Source organism: Schistocerca nitens, chromosome 4 (assembly GCF_023898315.1).
Source record: "Schistocerca nitens isolate TAMUIC-IGC-003100 chromosome 4, iqSchNite1.1, whole genome shotgun sequence".
Classification (NCBI taxonomy): Eukaryota; Metazoa; Arthropoda; class Insecta; order Orthoptera; family Acrididae; genus Schistocerca; species Schistocerca nitens.
In genome coordinates this window covers 943,196,137-943,224,035 of record NC_064617.1, presented here as the reverse complement: position 1 = coordinate 943,224,035, position 27,899 = coordinate 943,196,137, and the positions used below count along the sequence as shown (strand labels likewise).

The 27,899-nt window shown below is 44.2% G+C and overlaps 1 protein-coding gene across 1 annotated transcript; it reads right to left on the bottom strand.

The window, feature by feature from the left end:
* Window positions 1-1,487: 1,487 nt before the first annotated feature.
* LOC126252700 (uncharacterized PE-PGRS family protein PE_PGRS54-like) lies at window positions 1,488-27,899 on the bottom strand. The gene is made up of 2 exons (XM_049953603.1): window positions 27,762-27,899; window positions 1,488-7,730 (listed from the first exon to the last, which is right to left on the bottom strand). The coding sequence occupies exons 1-2, from the start codon at window positions 27,897-27,899 to the stop codon at window positions 1,488-1,490; spliced, it is 6,381 nt and encodes a 2,126-aa protein (XP_049809560.1).

The window sequence follows — 27,899 nt, the reverse complement described above, 5'->3', positions numbered from 1 at the left end:
ATTTAGCCTTAGCAGTAACACATTACCACTTACTGGATCATGCGCCTTCAGCCCATGACCATATGTGCTAAGAATGGTAATTGAAATCTTAAGAGTCAAGCTTAACATACCACTCTTCTCCTCCACTGCTGCTAACTTCGCAATCACTTCTCTTCAACAGAAAACCATCCGGAGTGTATTCCATACACCATTTTCAACGTGTAAGGATGGTTCACTTCAGCCCGAATCGCCAAGATTCAGAGCAGGTCTGCAGTGATATCCCCTACCGAAAAATAATAATTAATTCAGACATGTTGTTGGCTTCACCTACTGATAGAGGTAGTATCTATTTTAAGTAAGGTAAAATAAATTAGCTAGAAAGTTACTGCATCTATTATCAGTAAAATAGGTTACTAACTAAAGAGAATACCCGTGAATATTTCAATGGGTTATATCATGCTACTGAGAGAAGCTTAGGAGACAGCCAGTATCGTGAAATGAAGTGCAATGGTAGCCCCCAATGGGATGTCATCGATCTGAGCTGAGTCTTCCATCTTGTTCAGTACAGCTAGCATGTTCGGCGCCATACTCACAGGTAGGCCTACATGATACTACACAGGAAGGCCAATTAATCTGGGAATATTTATGATTTATATGCAAAAATTTTATGTTATACGTTGTTTTTGCATCAAGTCTTTAAAACACTCTCACTAGCATCACCACATTTTTCTATTTTCTTATATGGATATGGTGCCTGTTCTTTCGGACATATCCGAAAGAACAGACGCCTTATCTATGTATATAAGTATATAGTTCTGGCAATACCGGCCATGACCTTCTTCTTCTGTACGGATGCACACATATTACCCGAACTCTTACGAGACTTGATAAGAATACCTTCCACGGGTAATGAGTGTGTTGGGTAGGGACACTACGAATGTAGTGTGCGGAGATATAAGGTGAGAATGGGCGTCTCGCGAGAGGCGTGCACGAGATAGTCCCTGCAGTCGCACTATCCTCTGTGCCCTCGGTGGCCCAGATGGACGCCCCGCGGGGCAAAACTGAATAGCTATGGAATTAGTATGGCTGTTATTTGCTGCCGGCATGGTGGCTCAGCGTGTTTGGTCAGAGAGCTGGTTGGCTTCTGTAATAAAAAGACTGCGTGGAAGGAACAGCAAACGAACTCGAACGGATCTCATGTGACTTCCGCAACGACCAAACACAAGGATCAACAACGGAGAAAATGAGAAAAAGAAAAAAAGATAGATAGAGCGCCTGCCATGTAAGCAGGAGATCACAGGTTCGAGTCCAAGTCGAGGCACACAGTTTCACCTGTCCCCCTTACATTTTCTGTTGGTTGCTGAAGTCACTACACGCCATCCTTTCTAATGTTTTCCTGAATAAACTAGCGCACCCACGCGAACGTTTAAGCAGTAGCAGGTGTGAAGTTGGTGCCACAGGGTGGTTTCCAGGTGCACTGCGGTCAGCGGACTGTTGCATCTCATCTTTCAGCCAGGACAGGCCGCTTCCACTGTATGTTTCTCGCCCTGTCCACCATGACCAGCCACCAATGACACAGATGTACAGGCCGCTTCCACTGTATGTTTCTCGCCCTGTCCACCATGACCAGCCACCAATGACACAGATGTACAGGCCGCTTCCACTGTATGTTTCTCGCCCTGTCCACCATGACCAGCCACCAATGACACAGATGTACAGGCCGCTTCCACTGTATGTTTCTCGCCCTGTCCACCATGACCAGCCACCAATGACACAGATGTACAGGCCGCTTCCACTGTATGTTTCTCGCCCTGTCCACCATGACCAGCCACCAATGACACAGATGTACAGGCCGCTTCCACTGTATGTTTCTCGCCCTGTCCACCATGACCAGCCACCAATGACACAGATGTACAGGCCGCTTCCACTGTATGTTTCTCGCCCTGTCCACCATGACCAGCCACCAATGACACAGATGTACAGGCCGCTTCCACTGTATGTTTCTCGCCCTGTCCACCATGACCAGCCACCAATGACACAGATGTACAGGCCGCTTCCACTGTATGTTTCTCGCCCTGTCCACCATGACCAGCCACCAATGACACAGATGTACAGGCCGCTTCCACTGTATGTTTCTCGCCCTGTCCACCATGACCAGCCACCAATGACACAGATGTACAGGCCGCTTTCACTGTATGTTTCTCGCCCTGTCCACCATGACCAGCCACCAATGACACAGATGTACAGGCCGCTTCCACTGTATGTTTCTCGCCCTGTCCACCATGACCAGCCACCAATGACACAGATGTACAGGCCGCTTCCACTGTATGTTTCTCGCCCTGTCCACCATGACCAGCCACCAATGACACAGATGTACAGGCCGCTTCCACTATATGTTTCTCGCCCTGTCCACCATGACCAGCCACCAATGACACAGATGTACAGGCCGCTTCCACTGTATGTTTCTCGCCCTGTCCACCATGACCAGCCACCAATGACACAGATGTACAGGCCGCTTCCACTGTATGTTTCTCGCCCTGTCCACCATGACCAGCCACCAATGACACAGATGTACAGGCCGCTTCCACTGTATGTTTCTCGCCCTGTCCACCATGACCAGCCACCAATGACACAGATGTACAGGCCGCTTCCACTGTATGTTTCTCGCCCTGTCCACCATGACCAGCCACCAATGACACAGATGTACAGGCCGCTTCCACTGTATGTTTCTCGCCCTGTCCACCATGACCAGCCACCAATGACACAGATATACGGGCCGCTTCCACTGTATGTTTCTCGCCCTGTCCACCATGACCAACCACCAATGACACAGATGTACAGGCCGCTTCCACTGTATGTTTCTCGCCCTGTCCACCATGACCAGCCACCAATGACACAGATGTACAGGCCGCTTCCACTGTATGTTTCTCGCCCTGTCCACCATGACCAGCCACCAATGACACAGATATACAGGCCGCTTCCACTGTATGTTTCTCGCCCTGTCCACCATGACCAGCCACCAATGACACAGATGTACAGGCCGCTTCCACTGTATGTTTCTCGCCCTGTCCACCATGACCAGCCACCAATGACACAGATGTACAGGCCGCTTCCACTGTATGTTTCTCGCCCTGTCCCCCATGACCAGCCACCAATGACACAGATGTACAGGCCGCTTCCACTGTATGTTTCTCGCCCTGTCCACCATGACCAGCCACCAATGACACAGATGTACAGGCCGCTTCCACTGTATGTTTCTCGCCCTGTCCACCATGACCAGCCACCAATGACACAGATATACAGGCCGCTTCCACTGTATGTTTCTCGCCCTGTCCACCATGACCAGCCACCAATGACACAGATGTACAGGCCGCTTCCACTGTATGTTTCTCGCCCTGTCCACCATGACCAGCCACCAATGACACAGATGTACAGGCCGCTTCCACTGTATGTTTCTCGCCCTGTCCCCCATGACCAGCCACCAATGGCACAGATGTACAGGCCGCTTCCACTGTATGTTTCTCGCCCTGTCCACCATGACCAGCCACCAATGACACAGATGTACAGGCCGCTTCCACTGTATGTTTCTCGCCCTGTCCACCATGACCAGCCACCAATGACACAGATATACAGGCCGCTTCCACTGTATGTTTCTCGCCCTGTCCACCATGACCAGCCACCAATGACACAGATGTACAGGCCGCTTCCACTGTATGTTTCTCGCCCTGTCCACCATGACCAGCCACCAATGACACAGATGTACAGGCCGCTTCCACTGTATGTTTCTCGCCCTGTCCCCCATGACCAGCCACCAATGACACAGATGTACAGGCCGCTTCCACTGTATGTTTCTCGCCCTGTCCACCATGACCAGCCACCAATGACACAGATGTACAGGCCGCTTCCACTGTATGTTTCTCGCCCTGTCCACCATGACCAGCCACCAATGACACAGATGTACAGGCCGCTTCCACTGTATGTTTCTCGCCCTGTCCACCATGACCAGCCACCAATGACACAGATGTACAGGCCGCTTCCACTGTATGTTTCTCGCCCTGTCCACCATGACCAGCCACCAATGACACAGATGTACAGGCCGCTTCCACTGTATGTTTCTCGCCCTGTCCACCATGACCAGCCACCAATGACACAGATGTACAGGCCGCTTCCACTGTATGTTTCTCGCCCTGTCCACCATGACCAGCCACCAATGACACAGATGTACAGGCCGCTTCCACTGTATGTTTCTCGCCCTGTCCACCATGACCAGCCACCAATGACACAGATGTACAGGCCGCTTCCACTGTATGTTTCTCGCCCTGTCCACCATGACCAGCCACCAATGACACAGATATACGGGCCGCTTCCACTGTATGTTTCTCGCCCTGTCCACCATGACCAACCACCAATGACACAGATGTACAGGTCACTTCCACTGTATGTTTCTCGCCCTGTCCACCATGACCAACCACCAATGACACAGATGTACAGGTCGCTTCCACTGTATGTTTCTCGCCCTGTCCACCATGACCAGCCACCAATGACACAGATGTACAGGCCGCTTCCACTGTATGTTTCTCGCCCTGTCCACCATGACCAGCCACCAATGACACAGATGTACAGGCCGCTTCCACTGTATGTTTCTCGCCCTGTCCACCATGACCAGCCACCAATGACACAGATGTACAGGCCGCTTCCACTGTATGTTTCTCGCCCTGTCCACCATGACCAGCCACCAATGACACAGATGTACAGGCCGCTTCCACTGTATGTTTCTCGCCCTGTCCACCATGACCAGCCACCAATGACACAGATGTACAGGCCGCTTCCACTGTATGTTTCCCGCCCTGTCCACCATGACCAGCCACCAATGACACAGATGTACAGGCCGCTTCCACTGTATGTTTCTCGCCCTGTCCACCATGACCAGCCACCAATGACACAGATGTACAGGCCGCTTCCACTGTATGTTTCTCGCCCTGTCCACCATGACCAGCCACCAATGACACAGATGTACAGGCCGCTTCCACTATATGTTTCTCGCCCTGTCCACCATGACCAGCCACCAATGACACAGATGTACAGGCCGCTTCCACTGTATGTTTCTCGCCCTGTCCACCATGACCAGCCACCAATGACACAGATGTACAGGCCGCTTCCACTGTATGTTTCTCGCCCTGTCCACCATGACCAGCCACCAATGACACAGATGTACAGGCCGCTTCCACTGTATGTTTCTCGCCCTGTCCACCATGACCAGCCACCAATGACACAGATGTACAGGCCGCTTCCACTGTATGTTTCTCGCCCTGTCCACCATGACCAGCCACCAATGACACAGATGTACAGGCCGCTTCCACTGTATGTTTCTCGCCCTGTCCACCATGACCAGCCACCAATGACACAGATGTACAGGCCGCTTCCACTGTATGTTTCTCGCCCTGTCCACCATGACCAGCCACCAATGACACAGATGTACAGGCCGCTTCCACTGTATGTTTCTCGCCCTGTCCACCATGACCAGCCACCAATGACACAGATGTACAGGCCGCTTCCACTGTATGTTTCTGGCCCTGTCCACCATGACCAGCCACCAATGACACAGATGTACAGGCCGCTTCCACTGTATGTTTCTCGCCCTGTCCACCATGACCAGCCACCAATGACACAGATGTACAGGCCGCTTCCACTGTATGTTTCTCGCCCTGTCCACCATGACCAGCCACCAATGACACAGATGTACAGGCCGCTTCCACTGTATGTTTCTCGCCCTGTCCACCATGACCAGCCACCAATGACACAGATATACGGGCCGCTTCCACTGTATGTTTCTCGCCCTGTCCACCATGACCAACCACCAATGACACAGATGTACAGGCCGCTTCCACTGTATGTTTCTCGCCCTGTCCACCATGACCAGCCACCAATGACACAGATGTACAGGCCGCTTCCACTGTATGTTTCTCGCCCTGTCCACCATGACCAGCCACCAATGACACAGATATACAGGCCGCTTCCACTGTATGTTTCTCGCCCTGTCCACCATGACCAGCCACCAATGACACAGATGTACAGGCCGCTTCCACTGTATGTTTCTCGCCCTGTCCACCATGACCAGCCACCAATGACACAGATGTACAGGCCGCTTCCACTGTATGTTTCTCGCCCTGTCCACCATGACCAGCCACCAATGACACAGATGTACAGGCCGCTTCCACTGTATGTTTCTCGCCCTGTCCACCATGACCAGCCACCAATGACACAGATGTACAGGCCGCTTCCACTGTATGTTTCTCGCCCTGTCCACCATGACCAGCCACCAATGACACAGATATACAGGCCGCTTCCACTGTATGTTTCTCGCCCTGTCCACCATGACCAGCCACCAATGACACAGATGTACAGGCCGCTTCCACTGTATGTTTCTCGCCCTGTCCACCATGACCAGCCACCAATGACACAGATGTACAGGCCGCTTCCACTGTATGTTTCTCGCCCTGTCCCCCATGACCAGCCACCAATGGCACAGATGTACAGGCCGCTTCCACTGTATGTTTCTCGCCCTGTCCACCATGACCAGCCACCAATGACACAGATGTACAGGCCGCTTCCACTGTATGTTTCTCGCCCTGTCCACCATGACCAGCCACCAATGACACAGATATACAGGCCGCTTCCACTGTATGTTTCTCGCCCTGTCCACCATGACCAGCCACCAATGACACAGATGTACAGGCCGCTTCCACTGTATGTTTCTCGCCCTGTCCACCATGACCAGCCACCAATGACACAGATGTACAGGCCGCTTCCACTGTATGTTTCTCGCCCTGTCCCCCATGACCAGCCACCAATGACACAGATGTACAGGCCGCTTCCACTGTATGTTTCTCGCCCTGTCCACCATGACCAGCCACCAATGACACAGATGTACAGGCCGCTTCCACTGTATGTTTCTCGCCCTGTCCACCATGACCAGCCACCAATGACACAGATGTACAGGCCGCTTCCACTGTATGTTTCTCGCCCTGTCCACCATGACCAGCCACCAATGACACAGATGTACAGGCCGCTTCCACTGTATGTTTCTCGCCCTGTCCACCATGACCAGCCACCAATGACACAGATGTACAGGCCGCTTCCACTGTATGTTTCTCGCCCTGTCCACCATGACCAGCCACCAATGACACAGATGTACAGGCCGCTTCCACTGTATGTTTCTCGCCCTGTCCACCATGACCAGCCACCAATGACACAGATGTACAGGCCGCTTCCACTGTATGTTTCTCGCCCTGTCCACCATGACCAGCCACCAATGACACAGATATACGGGCCGCTTCCACTGTATGTTTCTTGCCCTGTCCACCATGACCAACCACCAATGACACAGATGTACAGGTCGCTTCCACTGTATGTTTCTCGCCCTGTCCACCATGACCAACCACCAATGACACAGATGTACAGGTCGCTTCCACTGTATGTTTCTCGCCCTGTCCACCATGACCAGCCACCAATGACACAGATGTACAGGCCGCTTCCACTGTATGTTTCTCGCCCTGTCCACCATGACCAGCCACCAATGACACAGATGTACAGGCCGCTTCCACTGTATGTTTCTCGCCCTGTCCACCATGACCAGCCACCAATGACACAGATGTACAGGCCGCTTCCACTGTATGTTTCTCGCCCTGTCCACCATGACCAGCCACCAATGACACAGATGTACAGGCCGCTTCCACTGTATGTTTCTCGCCCTGTCCACCATGACCAGCCACCAATGACACAGATGTACAGGCCGCTTCCACTGTATTGGTTGGTTGGTTTTGGGGAAGGAGACCAGACAGCGTGGTCATCGGTCTCATCGGATTAGGGAAGGATGGGGAAGGAAGTCGGCCGTGCCCTTTCAGAGGAACCATCCCGGCATTTGCCTGGAGTGATTTAGGGAAATCACGGAAAACCTAAATCAGGATGGCCGGACGCGGGATTGAACCGTCGTCCTCCCGAATGCGAGTCCAGTGTCAAACCACTGCGCCACCTCGCTCGGTTCCACTGTATGTTTCTCGCCCTGTCCACCATGACCAGCCACCAATGACACAGATATAAGACACTTCTCTCCATGCTTTCTGTTTTCTATACTTTATTCAAGCCACACCTAGATTGACGGCCCCCCTTACTCTCGCCCAATGCGTGTCTGACTGTATCCCACATACTCAGAATCTAATCCCAATTTTTTTTTATTTCAACCCGCCTCCTTCCCAGTGCTCGCCCATCCCACAGCATATTCCTATACAATTTGTGTCACAAGTTCGGGTCACCTACTGTTTGCCCCAATGAGTGGGACTTTGTGACCAGTTAGAAGATGCCACTGCTATTAACTCGCTACAAGCGTAGATGCCGTAGTGCACTGGCAAACTGGCAATGCTGCACATTCCTTTGCACATGGGGTGGAGTCCTACTTGCAACCCACAGCCTGGCCTCCAGCACGGCCCACGCTAAAGCACAAATTCACTGATCTACACTGTGCAGCTGCGTGCTGTACACCTTGCCCAGCGTGTAAGCCCGCACTGCGTGTGAGCCTACACCACAGAGACACCTTTAGACCATTATGGCCCACTAGGCCATGCCGGCTGGAACCTTCCTGTTTCCATGCATCAATACTGAGCGTGCAGCGTCACCCAGCTGTCTACATGCACAGGCGTGCAAATCATAAGCTGCGTCTGTGCCACTCCGTCGGCCCAGCCAATAGCATGGGCATGATGCCTGCGGTTATCACGTCATGCCACTGCCCACAGACGGAACCTCGATAGCTGGCTGACGCCCATCGGCGTTGTACACCATCTGCCTGCCTACTGACCAGGCCGAGAGTGTTACCAAGTCCACACCAAACCACAGACTGTCCAAGTCGTTCGTGCCATGGGTCACACTGTTTGCAGCTGCCCTGTTGAGTGGCTCAAAATGGTCAGCATCGTGCTGTCCTCGCCTGTGGCAGCACCACGTCGCCACTACCTGGCGCCATGTAGCTGACTCACTGCCACTGCCACAGTGATACCGTTTCATTGATAACCTGCTGATGTGACCCATCTGCACCTGTTCGTTCACACAACTCACCTGCAGATTCCCAAGCCAACGATTCTGGTTTCAACACTGGGGCATCTCTTCGTCACCAGTGTGCAGCCAGCAGCTGCTTTAAGGTCCATGCCACAACCGTGTGAGTGCAACAGACCTGCAGTCCCAGCTGCCGCACGCACAATGTAGCAATCGAATCGCATTGTGTCATTGTGTCACATCACAACAATCATGAGTAAAGACGTTTTGTCAGATTATTCACTAATTCACTAATGTCTCTACTCGTCAGTGATGTGTACTGAGAATATGCTAATTAGCGTGCAAAAGTGATCTGCTTCCTGCTGTATCCTCCACAGGTAAGAGCAGAACGGTTAAACAACTCGTTACGTAGCGAGTTTCCAGTACTAACAACGTGAATGTTGTTAACTAATGCTTTTATCCACTTCACATATTTAAATACTGTTTACATACTAAAGTATCTAAGCTTCACTCTGCTTTATGGTCTAAAGAAAGTTAACTTTCGTGAAGTATCTACTAATTGAGAATGCTAAGATGAACTCATTTGGCTGACGTTTTAATTCAGGATTTATGCTGAACTGAAGTAATTTGGATAGTATTTGTTCCTTTTTTCTTTTGTAACCTGTGATTTGCACATTATGGACTGAGTTGAGCTACATTTAGTTTCTCCATTAATAGGAATGGTGATGAGTTGTTTATAGTAAGGCAGGACTTGAGATATTCTCAGACTAGCGGTGGCTTCCGTGTTGATTCGCTATCATGTTGTGGGTTTAACTTCGTAGGCAGTTAATTCTTTGTTCAATATTTCGTAACTGATAGTGCACAGAATATAACTCTAATGTTGGTTAATGTAAGTGTCAGACTTTTGTGGTTGTGAGTCATTCATTCTATGGGTGCCCTTGTTTAACTGGCTCTCATATTTCGCGTAATTTTTAACTTGTTATTAACATTGTGAGTCATTCATTCTATGGGTGCCCTTGTTTAAGTGGCTCTCATATTTCGCGTAATTTTTAACTTGTTATTAACATTGGAGTGCTTTGTGGGAGACAATCCTGTTTTCTTCTGAGGGAGTTGAGATTAGGAATAAGTATGCAGCCGGCCGATGTGGGCAAGCGGTTCTAGGCGCTTCAGTCTGGAACCGCGCTACCGCTACGGTAGCAGGTTCGAATACTGCCTCGGACATGGATGTGAGTGATGTCCTTAGGTTGGTTAGGTTTAAGTAGTTCTAAGTTCTAGGGGACTGGTGCTCTCACATGTTGTCCCATAGTGCTCAGAGCAACTTGAACCATTTGAATAAGTATGCAGGCTTTCAGATATTAGTGGGATCCCTCTCTTATTTGCTGCATACATGTTTGAAATTTTATTATATTAAACAGTTTGCGCTACGTTGAGATCATTTCATTATTTATGCTTTAGATGACTATTTTGAGGCTTCCTGTGGTACTGGAAAGAATGTAGGTCCACTTAGGTTTGCCGTGCTGATATACATGTTTGTAATCTGCAACTTAACTTCATCACAACGTCGAAATGCTGCAATGTTCCACATTTGAGTGTATATGTCTGTTTTAGTTCTTTTTCTATGGTATACTCCTTAGTCTTAAAAATACTGCACATATTACATTTTTCACGACCGCTGAGTGACGGTTTTCAATTCGTCTTTCTGTGAAAATTTTTTCTAAGTCGATGGATACTCTGTTCCTACTTACTTACTTTAACTAGCGTAATTTCATCTGAAACCTCAGTTGCCATACTCTTTTGTACACCCTGGTTCTTTTCATGTCGAAATTATTTCATCTTGGTGCATTTCTGCTGTGGTTTCCACAAAGATGATGGATTCCTAAGATGAGTGGCCCACTTGATTTGTATCTTATGCTAGATGAAATTCAACATAGAGATGCGCTAAGCTAACACGAAAATCTCAAAGCAAACATTCATTATGTTATACTATTTCTGCAGTTACAATTCGAGCCAAAATCTTTTCTCGCCACACAGAATTAAGCTTTCCTATGATCTGTGTAGCAAGCTAAATTCGCCAAACTTCGCTTTATTCTAGTTTTCGAGAACATCTGTGCTTACAGCATTGCCTACTTAAAAAATTCGTATGCAGAATAAAAACAAATTATGGATGTATAACCTTTCATATGCATAAATAGATATCCAGAGATTCTTACTATTGTTTTGCTATACTGGCATTTTTCCAATGATGTACCCAAGTTGAAGCTACAGTGTTAACTTTGATCCAGGTGTAATGTTAAGTCATGTACCTCTTATTGGGTGTTCATAAGTATTTCGATGTCCCATGAGGTGAAACAAGCCTTTTATAGTATGTAGGTATGGCCTTTGACAATATATGGTTTTAGCGCTTAGTGGAACTAAACATCAGTTTCAGTTAATTCTCACAGCACTGTTCAGTGGAAGGCTTTCCCGTTGTTACCTATATATGACGTGTACCACATGCATTTGGGTCCGAGAACTGCAGTGTCAGGAGTCTGTGCAACTGTGGAGTATAAGGTTTGTATGTATGTGACAAATCTTTTTTGTGTAAAGATTTGTCATCTGACTTTTATAGTCTTAAGTCATCTATCATACCTCTAAACACAGTCCACAAGTGATGCATCAGATACTAAGGTGACACTGGACCTTCATTTTTAACAGTTCTTCAGAACGTTCACAGGTGCCTCCCCAGTTTTTAAATATGTGGGTTATTTTAAGGCAACTGAAGAAGGTAAACTTGTGTCTGCATGGACCTATGCACCTAAGATTTGGTAAGTGTGTTTTATTGCATTTACTTCTGATAATAGTGCATCATTCCATTGTCTTGCTGATTGAATTTTGTGTTTCAAGTCATTGGTCATCTTAGTGATACTAATTGGTTTATACGAAGGTACTAAATAAAATTTTTATTATTGTTGAATAACTTTTTACCCTCATCTATTGCAACACTTTCAATAATCACAGATCGTTCTCTCGTTTGTATAATTATGACAGGTACTTATGTTTGTATTTATCTGTATGCGTGGAAATTATCTGGGGTGATGGCATCAACATAAAGACTAAATGTTTTCATGACTACTTTTATTATTTATGAACTGTGTTTGGTCCATCCAGTTGCCCCAATTTCAGTATGTTACACCAGATCCTACTCTTCAATTGATAATCGAGCAGGTGATCAAAGTGTTATGTCAGAATGACAAAAACATTTCATTTGAATGTTACCAGAAACTTGATGTCCGCTGATTTCACTTATATCTTAGCTAGTTCTATTATTTGTTAATTTTCTACAAATAAGAAATGTTATTTTTCCATTATCATACAAAAAATACCAAGACTCGTTGTATCACAGTGAGGTAGACCTCCTTTTAAAAGTTGTTGACTGTAATTAACAATCAATACTTGGTTAGTACTTTTAAAGTAAAAAGCATATGACTGTCTCCAATAGAATAGGCATTTGGTTGGTACACGTATTTGCTTGCATTTGATGTCAGTATGTCCTCATATGCTCCTGTACTCTTTCATATGACAAACTGGGACTAGTTGAGCATAGGCTACTAGACATATTTAATACTTAGTACAGGACGTTTTTAAAAACAAGCCACTATTTAGGCAAGTAAAGTTCATACAGAACTTAATTTTCATTATATATGAAGACAGTAACTGTTCTCGAAAGAACAGGTGCTGTAGATGCCCGTGCAGCTTTTCTCTGGAATAAAGTATGACTAACTGAAACCCTCAGCTGCCGACAGGTGTTGTTGATATACCTCGATGTGGACAGCTGAAAATGTGTGCCCCGACCGGGACTCGAACGCGGGATGTCCTGCTTACAAGACAGACGCTCTATCCATATGCGCCACCGAGGACAGAGATGAATCGCGCGACTGCGAGGACTTATTCCGTGCACGCTTCCCGTGAGACTCACATTCCCAACTGTCCACAATTCTACCTATGTAATGTACCTTATAGACATTTGCAAACTCTTACGGGAATCGCCAAAGCGTGCGCGAGTAATGAGTGAATGGGCAAATGTCTATAAGGTACATTACATAGGTAGAATTGTGGACAGTTGGGAATGTCAGACTCACGGGAAGCGTGCAAGGAATAAGTCCCTACAGTCGCGCTATCTACCTGTCCCCTCCGTGGCTCAGATGGATAGAGCGTCTGCCACGTAAGCAGGAGATCCCGGGTTCGAGTCCCGGTCGGGGCACACATTTTCAGCTGTCCACATCGAGGTATATCAACAACACCTGTCGGCAGCTGAGGGTTTCAGCTAGTAACCACTTAATTTTCACGTTTAAATCAATTGTCCTTACAACAAACTAACGTATCACGCGATTTAGTGGTCTGAGCTGGGGTTGTGCAGATGTGTGGCTCCACTGTACAATTATTTTAGCATTCAAACTTCCATCCAAACCCATAGACTTCCCTGCAGAGAGTTGTTAACAAGTAGCTAGATTCAGTGCACTTCTTCAATCACAGTACCACCAGGATCCCACCAACAGTTGTGAAAGCACTCAGGCAGTGCTCCGTATCATGTGTCAAAGCTGCTTTTTGACTTTCATTGGAATTGATTGCGTCCATCTACGGAAGATAGCAACCGCTCCGCCAACTGGTGCCCACACCCTTGCTGATCGTCATATCATCCTGTAATTGCCCCACACACCAGCTTTTTGAGGCCCTCGAGGACTTGGCTTCTCCGAGAGCTGTCTCCTTCACTTCCCTCTCGATGACTGACCAGCTCCAACAATTTCAGACGTAGCCCATCGTTACTGACACCTTAGCTGCAGCGCCACATTGACCCCTGGGGATGCGCCAATAGCTTGTTCACCTCTCCACAGTTGTGACGGCAATGGCCTTAAAAGATCTTGCTCATTCCAATCTCTGCAGCTGTCTGACTAACGCCGTCTGTGCCTATCCCACCTTGGCCACAGAGGCGCTCTCATCCTTAATGTGCCGTATGCCCTATTGTGGCATGAGCGCTCCACTCGACTCGAAAAGGCTCTCTGGTATTGGGGAGAATCGTCTGTGACACTCGACACGCCACACTAGTTACTTAATGGACTATTAGAGATGTTCACTGACTACAGTTTCCCTTGTGATGCAGTCATTGGCATTAACTTCACTTATAACGTTAACCCCTGCAATGCCAAGGCGAGCAGGGGACATTTTATGCTCCACTTTTGAAAATGTTGTAATCTAGTTAGTTAATTTACATTTTAAAACTTTGTAAAGAATATTTATAGTTTTTAATGGATTCTTCCACTAGATACTATACCTGTTTCAATTTTTTCAGTTAAATTTAACCCAAAAATTTTTGTCTCAGTAGCAGATGCTACTTTCTCCGGTGAATGTCGTATTCAGTATTTCCAGCTTCAGGGGCCACACGTTACCGAAAGTGTGTTAATGTTGTAATCGTACGATAAATGGCATTTTCATTTTTAGACCCTAATTGCACGTCAGTATTTCTTTAAAAAGTATATTGTTAATATAATTCAGCTACAGTTAACGAATTCAGTTCTTTTTAATTTTTTATGTGGGTATAAGGTTCCTTCCTCCACCAGTTGTTGATGCAGGTTATGGAAAATGCCTTGGTATTACTAGAATTAAAGGTTTATTGACTTAATGCCTGAGTTCGCAGTATAATAAATAAATTATCTACATTTGAATGTTGGGCTCCATAAGGTTCCCTTTCAGTGCAGCGACCCTGGAATATACAATTATAAAGAATGTGGCAGCCAGTCACGGAAACCTAATTTATTTATCTTGTTGCAAATCGATTTCGACTGATATCAGTCATGATCGGTGCTAAAACAAATACAAGAGACAGGGAATAAACAATAACTGCTTTAACAAACGAAAAAATGACAATAAAACATAGTTACATCGATTACAACATATAAAGATGTCTGAAATTAAAATTCAAAGTCATAACATACCATTTTTCTAACCGATACATACCATAAGTAGAAGTACTGTCCTTGGCAGATTTCTGTCATTAAGTTACACATCATAGGTCAACAATACAACAAGACAACATGAGGTGGCGCCACGTTGCAATACGGGGCCTCTATGTAAAATACAAAAGTAATGTAAAATACAAGCAATAAGGAATATATCACATTACAAAAAATTATAAAATGATGGTAATTGATATTACCAATTTAAATAATTACAACAAGTGAAAATGTCTGAACATTGTTTGTCAAATGATAATAACAAATTAAATATATACGTCAAAAATACGATTGTCAAAATTATAAGAAGAGGAAAACTCGCTAAAAATATGATCCCATTCACACAAATTTAGGAAATGAAACTTATTTGTCATAATGACGAAACCGCATCGTGGTATCAATGGCCATCTGACGTTCTATATATGTGCATCAAAGTGCATCAAAAGGCTCATTTATGTTACTTCCAGTAGATGACGCAATGTTACTGAATTCACAAATCCAAAGTTGACAGAGTTCAGGTAAAAATTACAGTACGAGATAAGCAATAGTATTACTTAAATAATACAATTAACCAAGTGTTGTGCATAAAAAGAACCGTATATGTGGATAACGACTTTAGATCTACTATGCGAACTATAGCCTCATGAACAAATGTACGATGTTCCCTTATATTTTTCATGAGTATGGTGCTAACCGATACAAGTATTGCCATATCACTGCCAACCACCGGCGATAAAATAGATGCTAAAAAATCAATCACAAAACAACAAGAGCAGCACGCTCAAAATACGTAAAACTAACTCCAAACAACGAAAACCATTTACCATGTAACAACTACTTTTTGAGTAAGAATGGCTCAGTGTAGGTGCGGAAATTGGCAGTTGCATCAGATTTCGCAAAATAGGTATTTTCTTTAAAAGTTAATACATACAAGGAGATGCAAAACCATTTACAAAACCAAAAGGTAAAATTGTAATATAAATAGACGTCACTCGATGTAAGGTGACATAAGTAAACATAAGTAAGAGAACAACAGAACATACTGTACTACCTCTTTCTACTGTGAAAAAATATGAAGAATCTTGTGATCACAGATCATCTTCTCAATGCAGCAAACTTACATTCTAATGGCCTAAAATATTCGTTGAAACAACGGTTAGCTACGTAAGTTTGCCCGAAAAATATAAAGGCCACCATATATCCACTAAGGCGATACTGATAACGACATGTCAACCATTAGAAAATGGAAAAACAGTAACGACATAACCTGTTAACCTACTCCTTCAGCGAACTAGATCGAACCACTGAGGCTGTCTACAGGGAAAAAGCATTGTTATTGAGGAGCACACATCACTTCCATAACGGTAGATGATGGCGCTACAAGGGAATAGAACTATCAAGCATGGAGGGCATTTTTTTACCTAGCTAAATGGATGAAAAGCTATTATTTTTCATTGTTGGTAGAATGGGTAAAATCATGCTCAATTACATAGCTCGAAAAGCGGAAAAACGCCACTATTTATAAAGAAACAGTGAAAAGGAACCGGGGTTGTACGGAGTAAACGTCGAGGTTAAATGGTAGGAGGATGTCATAAATGTTATTCGTATTGCAAGCACGCAGCGCCCCCCCCCCCCCCCCGCCCCATCAAGCAAATGTTCCGAGAACAGCGCCCAAAAATGCAGAAATGAACGCCCCTCACCGTCACCTGCTCGTTGAGAAGGCAAGCATCAGGCGATCTGTGATGGAAAATCTCAATACCCTCAAAAAGATCAAGAAAACATCCCTTTTCGACTTTATGCAACAACATCACGAGTGTTCCAATCACTGGAAACTCTCGTCCATTATCAATAATATGAGCAGCGTCTCTTCTATCGACACCGACGTGTTCGGCAAATTTTGTTTCAATTTTCCCTCCCGTTTGGCCCACATAACACGGTTTACACCTGGAACAAAATATTTTTTAAACCCCCGAATGGTGTAAATGATTGACTTTATCAACCCTGTGATTTAAAATATGTCTCAAATTATTCTTAGAAGCAAAATATATCTGTACCTTGAGTTTCCTAAAAACGGCCGCAATTTTTAGGCTAACCATCCCATAGTATGGTAAGGAAATATATTTCATTGTCTTATTTTAGTTATTCGCTACACTCGATTCATTAACCCACATATCTCTATATTTATTGGATATTTTCTCATTATTTTTTTATATAAGGCAAAGGATGAAGTAAATAACTTCCAATTCGGTTTTACGGTGTTCTTCAGAAAGCGGGACACTAAATACATGATTAAAAGCAAACCTAAAAAATGCTGCTTTATGCTGATTAAGGCTGCCCGAGTTATAATTAATAATGTAGTCAGTATATCTCTTTTTTCGAAATATGCTTAAGTGATGTCTTCCTTCAATATTCCTTGTGTATAAATCAAGAAAATTAATGACCCCATTCGTTTAGAGTTCATATGTGAATTTTATATTTACGTGTAAAGCATTGAACCTAGCCACAATTTCGTTAATGTCTTTATCGTTACCTCTCACTAGTAACAGTGTATCATCGACATATCTTGCTTAATAAACAATTTTCTTTGCCAATTCTACATTTTCTGCAAACCATCAAACTTCAAGATGATTGATAAACACATCTGCTAAAAAAACAGAAACCATGTATCTCATATTAGGACCGTCTTTTTGAATATAAATTTCACCACTGAATCTGAAAAAATTTGTATTTTAGCATAAGCGATAATAGATCCATAAATTCTTCAATTTCATTTCCTGACATCTTACTCTGCGTTAAATTATTTTTCACAATTTCCATATTTTGACGATCTTTGTTTTGACGTATATATTTTATTTGTTATTATCACCTAACAAACAGTGTTCAGACATTTTCACTTGTCGTAATTGTTTATATTGGTTTTATCAATTACCATCACTCAATAATTTTTTTTATAATGTGATGTGTTCCTTATTGCTTGTATTTTACACTGCTTTTGTATTTTACATAGAGGGCGCTTATTGCAACGTGGCGCGCACCTCATGAATTGTTGTATTGTTGACCTATGATGTGTTACTTAATGATAGAAATCTGCCAAGGAAAGTACTTTTACTTATGGCATGTCTCGGTTAGAAAAATGGCATATTATGACTTTGAATTTTAATTTCAGACATCTGTATATGTTGTAATTGATGCAACTAAGTTTTATTGTCAATTTGTTCGTTTGTTAAATCAGTTGTCGTTTATGCCCGGCCTCTTGTATTTGTTTTAGGCGCAATAATGACTGATATCAGTCGAAATCGATTTGCAACAAGATAAATAAATTATATTTCCGCAAACGGTTGCTACATTCTTTATAATTTTAATTACAAGTTTTGTCTGTTCAATGAGGAATTTTTCTGGACCGTTTTAAAAGGGAATGTCTTCCATATACATACACTCATGCTCACAAATTAAGTATAATTGCAGAACGTGGTGCCACACAACGTGGCACTACACAAAACTCGCGCTAGTACCATAGGCACACAGGGAACACACACTACAAAGATCTATAAGTCCACGGTATTGGTGATAAGTTGAGAAAACTGTCCCGCAACACATGTGCTACAAAACGCCACTGTTTCCTGCGCATGTACCCCGACATCAATATGGGATATGATCACCGTGTACACGTACACAGGCCACACAACGAGCTGCCATACTCTGGATCAGGTGGTCGAGCAGCAGCTGGGGTATGGACTCCCATTCTTTCACCAGTGCCTGTCGGAGCTCCCGAAGTGTCGTAGGGGTTTGAAGACGTGCAACGATACGTCGACCGAGAGCATCCCAGACGTGCTCGATGGGGTCTGGGTCTGTAGAACAGGCTGGCCACTCCATTCGCCTGATATCTTCTGATTCAAGGTACTCCTTCATGATGGACGTTTGGAGGGGCCGTGCGTTATAATCCATCAGGAGGAAGGTGGGACCCACTGTACCCCTGAAAAGGCGGACATACTGTAGCAAAACGACGTCCCGATACACCTGACCTGTTACAGGTCCCCTGCCAAAGACATGCAGGGGTGGACGTGCACCAATTATAACCTCACCCCACACCATCAAACGACGACCTCCATACAGGTCCCTTTCAAGGACATTAAGGGGTTGGTATCTGGTTCCTGGTTCACGCCAGATAAAAACCCATTAAGAATCACTGTTCAGACTATACCTTGACTCGTCCATGAACACCTGGGACCACTGTTCCAATGAGCATGTACTGTGTTCTTGACACCAGGCTTTACGAGCTCCCCTGTGACCAGGGGCAGTGTAATGCACCTTGCAGTTCTCCAGGCGAGTAAACCATGTCTGTTCAGTCGTCTGTAGACTATGTGTCTGGAGACAACTGTTCCAGTGGCTGCGGTAGGGTCTCGAGCAAGGCTACCTGCAGTACTCCGTGGCCGTCTGCTGGCACTGATAGTGTGATATCGGTCTTCTTGTGGTGTTGTATACTGTGGACGTCCCGTACTGTAGTACCTGGACCCGTTTCCTGTCTACTCGAATCGTTGCCATAATCTTTAGATAGCACTTTGGGGCACATGGAGGGCCCGTGCTACGACCTGCTGTGTTTGACCAGCCTCCAGTCACCCTAGTATTCTACCCTTCATAACGTCATCAATATGTGTTTCTTGAGCCATTTTCAGCACACAGTCACCATTAGCACGTCTGAAAACGTCTGCATAACCATTAGCACGTGTGAAAACGTCTGCACACTTACTCGCTGCACCGTAGTCTGACATGCACCAACACGCCTCTGCGTATTTGGACTGCTGCCAGACCCACCGTGCGACGGCCGCAGGTCAAATGCACCGCATGGTCATACCCCGACATGATGTAAACCCGCAAACCGGCCACCAGAGCGTTGTTTCACCACGTATCAGCGTTATCCTTAATTTATGAGCATGAGTGTATATAAAGGGCGGTCCATTGACAATGACAGGGCCAAATATATCACGAAATAAGTATCAAACGAAAAAAACTACAAACAATGAAACTCGTCTAGCCTGAAGGAGGAAACCAGATGGCGCTATGGTTGACCCGCTAGATGGCACTGCCATAAGTCAAACGGATATCAACTGTGTTTTTTAAAATAGGAACCCCCATTTTTTATTACATATTCGTGTAGTACGTAAAGAAATATGAATGTTTTAGTTGGACCACTTTTTTCGCTTTGTGGTAGATGGCGCTCTAATATTCACAAACGTATAAGTACGTGGTATCACGTATCATTCCGCCAGTGCGGACGGTATTTGCTTCCTGATACATTCCCCGTGTTAAAATGGACCGTTTACCAGTTGCGGAAAAGGTCGATATCGTGTCGATGTATGGCTATTGTGATGAAAATGCCCAACGGGCGTGTGCTATGAATGCTGCTCGGTATCCTGGACGACATCATCCAAGTGTTAGACCGTTTGCCGGATAGTTACGTTATTTAAGTAAACAGGAAGTGTTCAGCCACATGTGAAAAGTCAACCATGACCTGCAACAAATGATGATGCCCAAGCAAGTGTTTTAGCTGCTGACGCGGCTAATCCGCACATCAGTAGCAGACAAATTCCGCAAGAATCGGGATCCTCAAAAACGTCGGTGTTGAGAATGTGAGAATGCTACATCAGCATCGATTGCACCCGTACCATATTTCTATACACTAGGAATTGCATGGCGACGACTTTGAACGTCGTGTACAGTTCTGCGACTGGGCACAAGAGAAATTACGGGACGATGACAGATTTTTTGCACGCGTTCTATTTAGCGACGAAGCGTCATTCACCGACAGCGGTAACGTAAACCAGCATAATATGCACTATTGGGCAACGGAAAATCCACGATGGCTGCGACAGGTGGAATATCAGCGACCTTGGCGGGTTAATGTATGGTGCGGTATTATGGGAGGAAGGATAATTGGCCCCCATTTTATCGATGGCAATCTAAATGGTGCAATGTAATGTTCTACCGATGTTACTACAAGATGTTTCACTGCATGACAGAATGGCGATGTACTTCCTACATGATGGATGTCCGGCACATAGCTCGCGTGCGGTTGAAGCGGTATTCAATAGCACATTTCATGACAGGTGGATTGGTCGTCGAAGCACCATACCATTGCCCGCACGTTCACCGGATCTAACGTCCCCTGATTTCTTTCTGTCTGGAAAGTTGAAGGATATTTGCTATCGTGACGCACCGACAACGCCAGACAAATTGCGTCAGCGCATTGTCAATGCATGTGCGTACATTACGGAAGGCGAACTACTCCCTGTTGAGAGGAGTGTCGTTAAACGTATTGCCAATTTCATTGAGGTTGACGGACATCATTTTGAGCATTTATTGCACCAATGTGGTATTTACAGGTTATCACGCTGTAACAGCATGCGTTCTCAAAAATGATAAGTTCACAAAGATACACGTATCACATTGGAACAACCGAAATAAAATGTTAAAACGTACCTACGTTCTGTATTTTAATTTAAAAAACCTACCCGTTACCAAATGTTCGTCTAAAGTTGTGAGCCATATGTTTATGACTATTACAGCGCCATCTATCACAAAGCGAAAAAAGTGGTCCAACCAAAACATTCATATTTCTTTACGTACTACACGAATATGTAATAAAATATGGGGGTTCCTATTTAATAAAACGCAGTTGATATCCGTTTGACCTATGGCAGGGCCATCTAGCGGGCCAACCATAGCGCCATCTGGTTTCCTCCTTCAAGCTAGACAAGTTTCATTCTTTGTAGTTTTTTCGTTTGACGCTTATTTCGTGAGATATTTGGCCCGGCCACGATCAAAGGACCACCCTGTAAACAAGCAAAAGTGGTGGCCTTATGATGGAACCTTGGAGCGTATCACATGTTATTGGTTCAAAGCTGGATGATGCCTGATAGCTTAACAACGTCTCTTTCCTATTGACATCCTTTTTTTTCTTTCAGAGGTATAGGATTTCAACCATTTTGCAGTATTTCTTGTTACACCGTAATATTCTACTTTACTTATAAAAGGATATTGTGATTTATATAGCCAAATGCCTTTGACAAATTGTAAAATATGCAAGTAGCCACTGAATTAAATACATTCTGACTGTGTATGTAGACAGCCTTCTCAATATTGGAACCGTTTTGAAATCCGAATTGTGACTCTCATAATATTTCATTTGTAGCCAGATGTTTAAAAAGACGACAGTATAGTATCTTTCCTAAAATCTTTGAGAATGTGGGCAAAAGTGAAATTCACAGAAGTTTGATGGTATTTCTTTATCTCCTTTGTTATACAAAGGCCTACTTTCAGCATATTTCACCCATTTATGAAATGTTTCACTGATAAATGACAGTTCATACAAATAACTTAAAATGCCACTAAACTCAGGGGCACACTGTTTAACTAACTTTGTTGATATATTATCATAGCCACTAGAATCTTTGATTTTAGGGATTTTATGGTGGACATTACTTCTGCTGATCTTACGAGGGTCATACTTACATTACTGTAGTTATTTGTAGTGTATGGCCTGAGATATTGCATAGCAGCATCTGCTGAACCTGACAACCGCATCTTTTCAGTAACAATTATGAAGCGCTTATGCAGAAGTTCAGCAACACTGCACACACCTTTTACTTGTGTATCTTTTACTTTTAATGCTATGTGCTCCTCTTTATGTCTGGTTCTACCATTCTCGTCCTTCACTGTATTCCATATTGTTAAATGATGTGACTATAATTCTCTGATAAGTCATTTGCTTTGATGTCTGTAATACTATTATCAATATTTTACGATATGTTTTGTCTGTAGTATTTGTCTAATTCCTTGAGTAATCCATGTCTTTTTATGACTTCTTAGATGCAGAATACATGAATTAAAGTCGCCTGCTCCAATTTTTTATGTAGCGGGTTTTATTCTTACTGTCAATAAGTCTGTGGAAGATTAAGGGAAACTATAGCAATGTCTTGTTTGATACATTCATGCTTGTAACTCCCGTGGGAAAACTTAAGCGTTTCTTGGCGATGGAAGCAGACTATTAAACTCTAACAAACAGAATATCAATACAGGATGCATTCATTTAAACAAGGGATTTTACTGATATGACCCCCCCCCCCCCTCCCATCAAAGCAACTTGTTGTCGAGTAATAACAAAAATTGTGAGACTGGCAGCTTCAGTGACAAAACACAGTTGTGATATTACTTCTCATAAGCTCCAATAACGCACTTAATAAACAGGTGCTCTTTTTGCCTTCTCATTTGGAGCCTACACATCTTATTTCCAGTGTCCGATGAATGCTGTATGGTTAACAGATTATGTAACGAATTGTAGATCAGTGTTATTTGCGGACGGTAACTGCAAAAATGGTACAAAAAATAAGCCAAACTCGTGCATGGGATTCAATTCATTCATTATAATAACGTATTTCAGGTGTATAAAATTTTCACCTTCCTTCTGCGCTTGGAGATGAATGCACTATTCTGCTGCACCTATATTGCAGTCAGTTCTATTTTACTTGATTTTGCAGCTAAAGCATCCCAGAAACCTAATCGTAAGTTATTTTGTATCTATAAAGTTCACAGAAACTTTTTTTTAATTGTTCGCGATACTCTACGAAATAAATCGAAAGTAAAATAGCTGTACATATTCAGTTGTATGAATAAGTAATTGAAATTGCACAGTCACATCAGAAAACACTTTTATTAAGAACAGTATGAACAGAGCATATAGACGAGTTATTCAATGTTCCTTTCAGCTGTTTCAGCTTCTTGGTAAATCAAGGAGTCCACCGGTCTCACAAGGTGGCAGCACGCAGCACCAGGTATACGAACTGGGACACAAGCGAAGTTGATCGTCATTGATGAACAACTACTTGGTGCTGCGCCAAGTTGGGACGAGAGGTTCTCAGGTGAGATACCAACTGTGGGCCCTCTAGTAACTGATCGTATTACTGGAAAACCAATTAAATAACTGATGGGTGTGAGTGCACAGAGCGGATGTCAATATTTGAGGTACAACAAAGAACGTTTGTACTAAATGCAAAACACATCTTCCCAGTACTCAAGGGACGACTGGTAGGTACATTATAATAAGGGAATTTGGAGCTATTGACGAGGCTAAATGGGTAACATGTCTTCGGAAAGACGGGTAGAAGACTAAATAGGCGACTGACTTGGAGCATGGAGCCAGGTGAAACAGTTGTTGGATTAGCGACCGTACCAGTCGCTCTGGTCATATCTGCCTTCTCACTAGTGGGTGGCGTTTGCGAGACAGGAAGTAGGGAGGAATTTTCAGGGCTCAAAAGGAAAGAAGGAACATGTTCTGCTCTGGAGTCAGCTACGTCTGACTGCACCACCGGACATCTTTGCCTTTGTCAACATCAAGGATGTCAGGCCTGGTAGCGACAACTGCGCGCAATGCGAGCTGAATCGTCTGTGAAACAAAAAAATCTATAGCTGTTTCACAAATTGAAAACACACGCACTCACACGAAAACATAAAGTATTAAGTAGGCACCTCTGTTCAGTCTGGAAGCAGACATCGCAAAAACGTACAAAAAATTTTCTACTGTGCTCTTGACCTAGTAAGAAAGTAGACCGATCTAGTACTTTCCAGGTTTGTTTTCATCAGCAACAATGTGCTCCACGACAGTATTATTAAGATCCAAGATATTAGGGAGAGCGTCATCGGTCGTGAATTTTGATCTACATATTGCCGATCGACTTAGCACCGTTGTAGTTATGGGTGTTGTGTGATGTCCTTAGGTTAGTTAGGTTTAAGTGGTTCTAAGTTCTAGGGGACTGATGACCATAGATGTTAAGTCCCATAGTGCTCAGAGCCATTTGAACCATTTGAACCGTTGTAGTTATCTTCAGCGCAGTTATACCCAAGTCATGATGACTCACCGTAAATCGAATCGCACATGGTACCACTTGACATTATAGTTAGCACGATGACTCATCATAAATAAAACTGCACATGATACCACTTGACATTACGGTTCCCTGTAATGTCAACTGGTACCACGTGTGATACAATGAGTTATCGTTTCTTGGATATAACTGAACTGAAGGTAGGCACACAGGATTTGATATATATATCTGCCAAAAACAGATTAAAGATTTACGACGTACGTTTGATTTACTTAAGTTTTACCTCCATCATGGGCATGAATCATTGTTATAATTATGACATTTTGTGATTTCTTAACGTACTTTAACTGACTGTATTGGTCAGCATAACTGGATTATAACTTAATTGAATCTACAATACAGTTCTTCATTTCTTCAGTTAATTGGGTTGCAATCGCTTCCAGAGATCATTTTCTGTACTTTTGGATCCATTCTTTTTATGATACGTTTAGACACTTCAAACCAGTGTAACTGCGCACTAGAGGTGGTTTTGTCCGAAGGCCCCTTACATTCACAACTTACCAATGCAGAAATACACGTACATTTTCTGTGTAAATAAACGGCTGTGTAACTGCAGATATAAAAATACTAAGTTTCTTACTGAATCATTTTCTCCATTCTCCGTAATAAGTAAGATATTGAGAATATACTGTACCATCTATTGACAGAATTTAGCATATACAAATTAAAGAAAATACGAGGGTGTTCAGCAAGGACTCGATGGCGATTTCCCAAAATATCGGTCCGCAGCTCGAGGCCTGCGGACAACCCTTCGTTATTCTCTTGACAACCTTGCGTTTACCAGCCCTCCACTCCGTCACTCTGCCTCTGCAGTAATCGAGGACGCTATTGTAGAGGGAATCTTAACCTGGCGAAGAGGGATGGCCACTACAGATTGTCAAAAGCCATCCGATATGTCGATTAGTATGGCGGCCAGTTACTTTTCACTGATGGTATTTGTTACTGTCAGTGCTCGATTTACAGCGTCTTCTATTGATCTACCTTCCCTGAAGCCGAACTGATGGGGCTTTCGGCCGAGGAGCGGTCACACAGGATCATTTCCTTACCTTGTCGAGAGTGTTCAACACGCAGATCCGTCGGTACGTTTTGGGGTCTGTTGGCTCTTTGTCTCTTGATTTCCTTATTATTACTGTATTAGCAGTTTTCCAGAAGTCTGGAATTCTGCCTGTTAGTAGTGCCTCGTTGAACATGTTCATAATAAAAGGTGTGATTTGTGTTACTGCTTTTTTTAATGTTTCTGAAAGTATTTTGTCTGAGACGGGTGCTTTTCGGTTTTCAACCTTGCTCATTGTCGTCGCGACCTCTTCTTGTAAGGATGGTATTGTTACACTACCATCGACGTACGATTATCTTATCCTGTCTCTTAGGTCAGTGTAGTGTCGATCGTCATGTGTGAGGTCGTCATCTGGGAGGAGCCTGTTCAAGAAATATTCTGTTGTGCTTCTCCATCCTGTGATCACTGTGCCGTCAGCTTGTTTTAGTGTTGACAGAATTGACAGTGTCTTAACTGGTTCTGTATCCGTCTTGAAAGGTTATCCCTAGATATCGTTCTGTAATTGGGTTTTGACGAAATTGGTCCACTAGTCTTGCCTTGTTGTCTTTAGTTGTTGTTGGTATTTCTCTTCAGCGTCACGATACAGGTCGACTCTTATCTGTCTTTCAGGAGCTTTCTTTGCTTGTTGGTAACACTTTCTTTTGTTCCGTGAATCCGTCCTTAATCTTGCCATTTCTGACGACCACGGTTACTTGCGCCCCATCCAGTTTTTGCCTGTGATAAGAGCTGCTTCCTGTGCTCTTTGTAGGATCTCTGTCAGAATATGTATTTCGTAATCTACACTACCTTGAACAGCATGGCGTGGCGACGCCTCAACAATGTCTCGAACTTTTTGCCAGTTGGCCCTTTATATTAGCAGATGCTGCTGTTGATGGTCTATGTTATGTGTATTGACATATCTGTCTGGGGTAATGACCACTGCGTGGTGGTCACTGTGTGTGGCTATATCTACTGCGCTCCATGATTTAACTAGTGGAAGAGATTTCGCGGTCTCCAGAGAAAGTTCTATGCAACCTACGCCACCGGCGTCTCCGCGGTAGGTAGGTAGCTGTCACTCCCGATTCAGTATGAATAAGTTGCATTCATTTACCACGTCAAGCACTAGTTGTCCTCTGTCTTCAGTTCTACATGAGTTCTACAAGGGGGATTTTGCTTTGATATCGGTTAGAATAAGCAGCCTTGTTTTCTAAGTGTCGTGCAGCGTCCTTGATTTTGTCTAGGAAAAGTTCTGTATCTTCCAAGTATTGAGCTTATATAAGTGACAAGAGCCATACACCTTGTTTGTCTATTATTTCTGTTGTGGCGATGTATTCAAAGCAAAACTGGGTGATCTGTGTTACTATGATGTTTTATTAACTACTGTTATCGCGGCTTTCGCATTTCGTGTTCCTGCTATTGTGACACAAGGCAAGGGGAGCCTGTGTATCTTCCCGCCTCGCAGAAAGAGTTCCTGAACGCAGGCGATGCCTGCTTTTCTTTCGTCTAAGAGCCTACCTGGTGACTGGTGACTGGTATTGTGCTGGTGCAGGATACGTCATTTTCTTCAGCTACGTTAGTGCTTTGTTTTTGATTGTGACTGTGTGTGCTACCCCTGTAGACAAAACGAATTGGTGCAACATAGGGCGTACATTTGGTTGTATCATATTCTACTTGTGCAGGTAGAGTGCAATTGTCTTTGTTTGTATTTGCCTGTGTTGTTGCATTTATTGTGAATTCCGTGACATCTTCATCCTCAGGGTGTTCAATGATGTCGTTACATACCTCTGTACTATCTCGTAGTATGTCGTCTTCCAGTTTGTCAGCTCGTAAAAGGAGACCAACCTGGGAGATGGCCCAATCAAACACGTGATGTTTTAGGTGCCTGGCCACTTCATACTCAACTGCATTCTGCGTGCACAT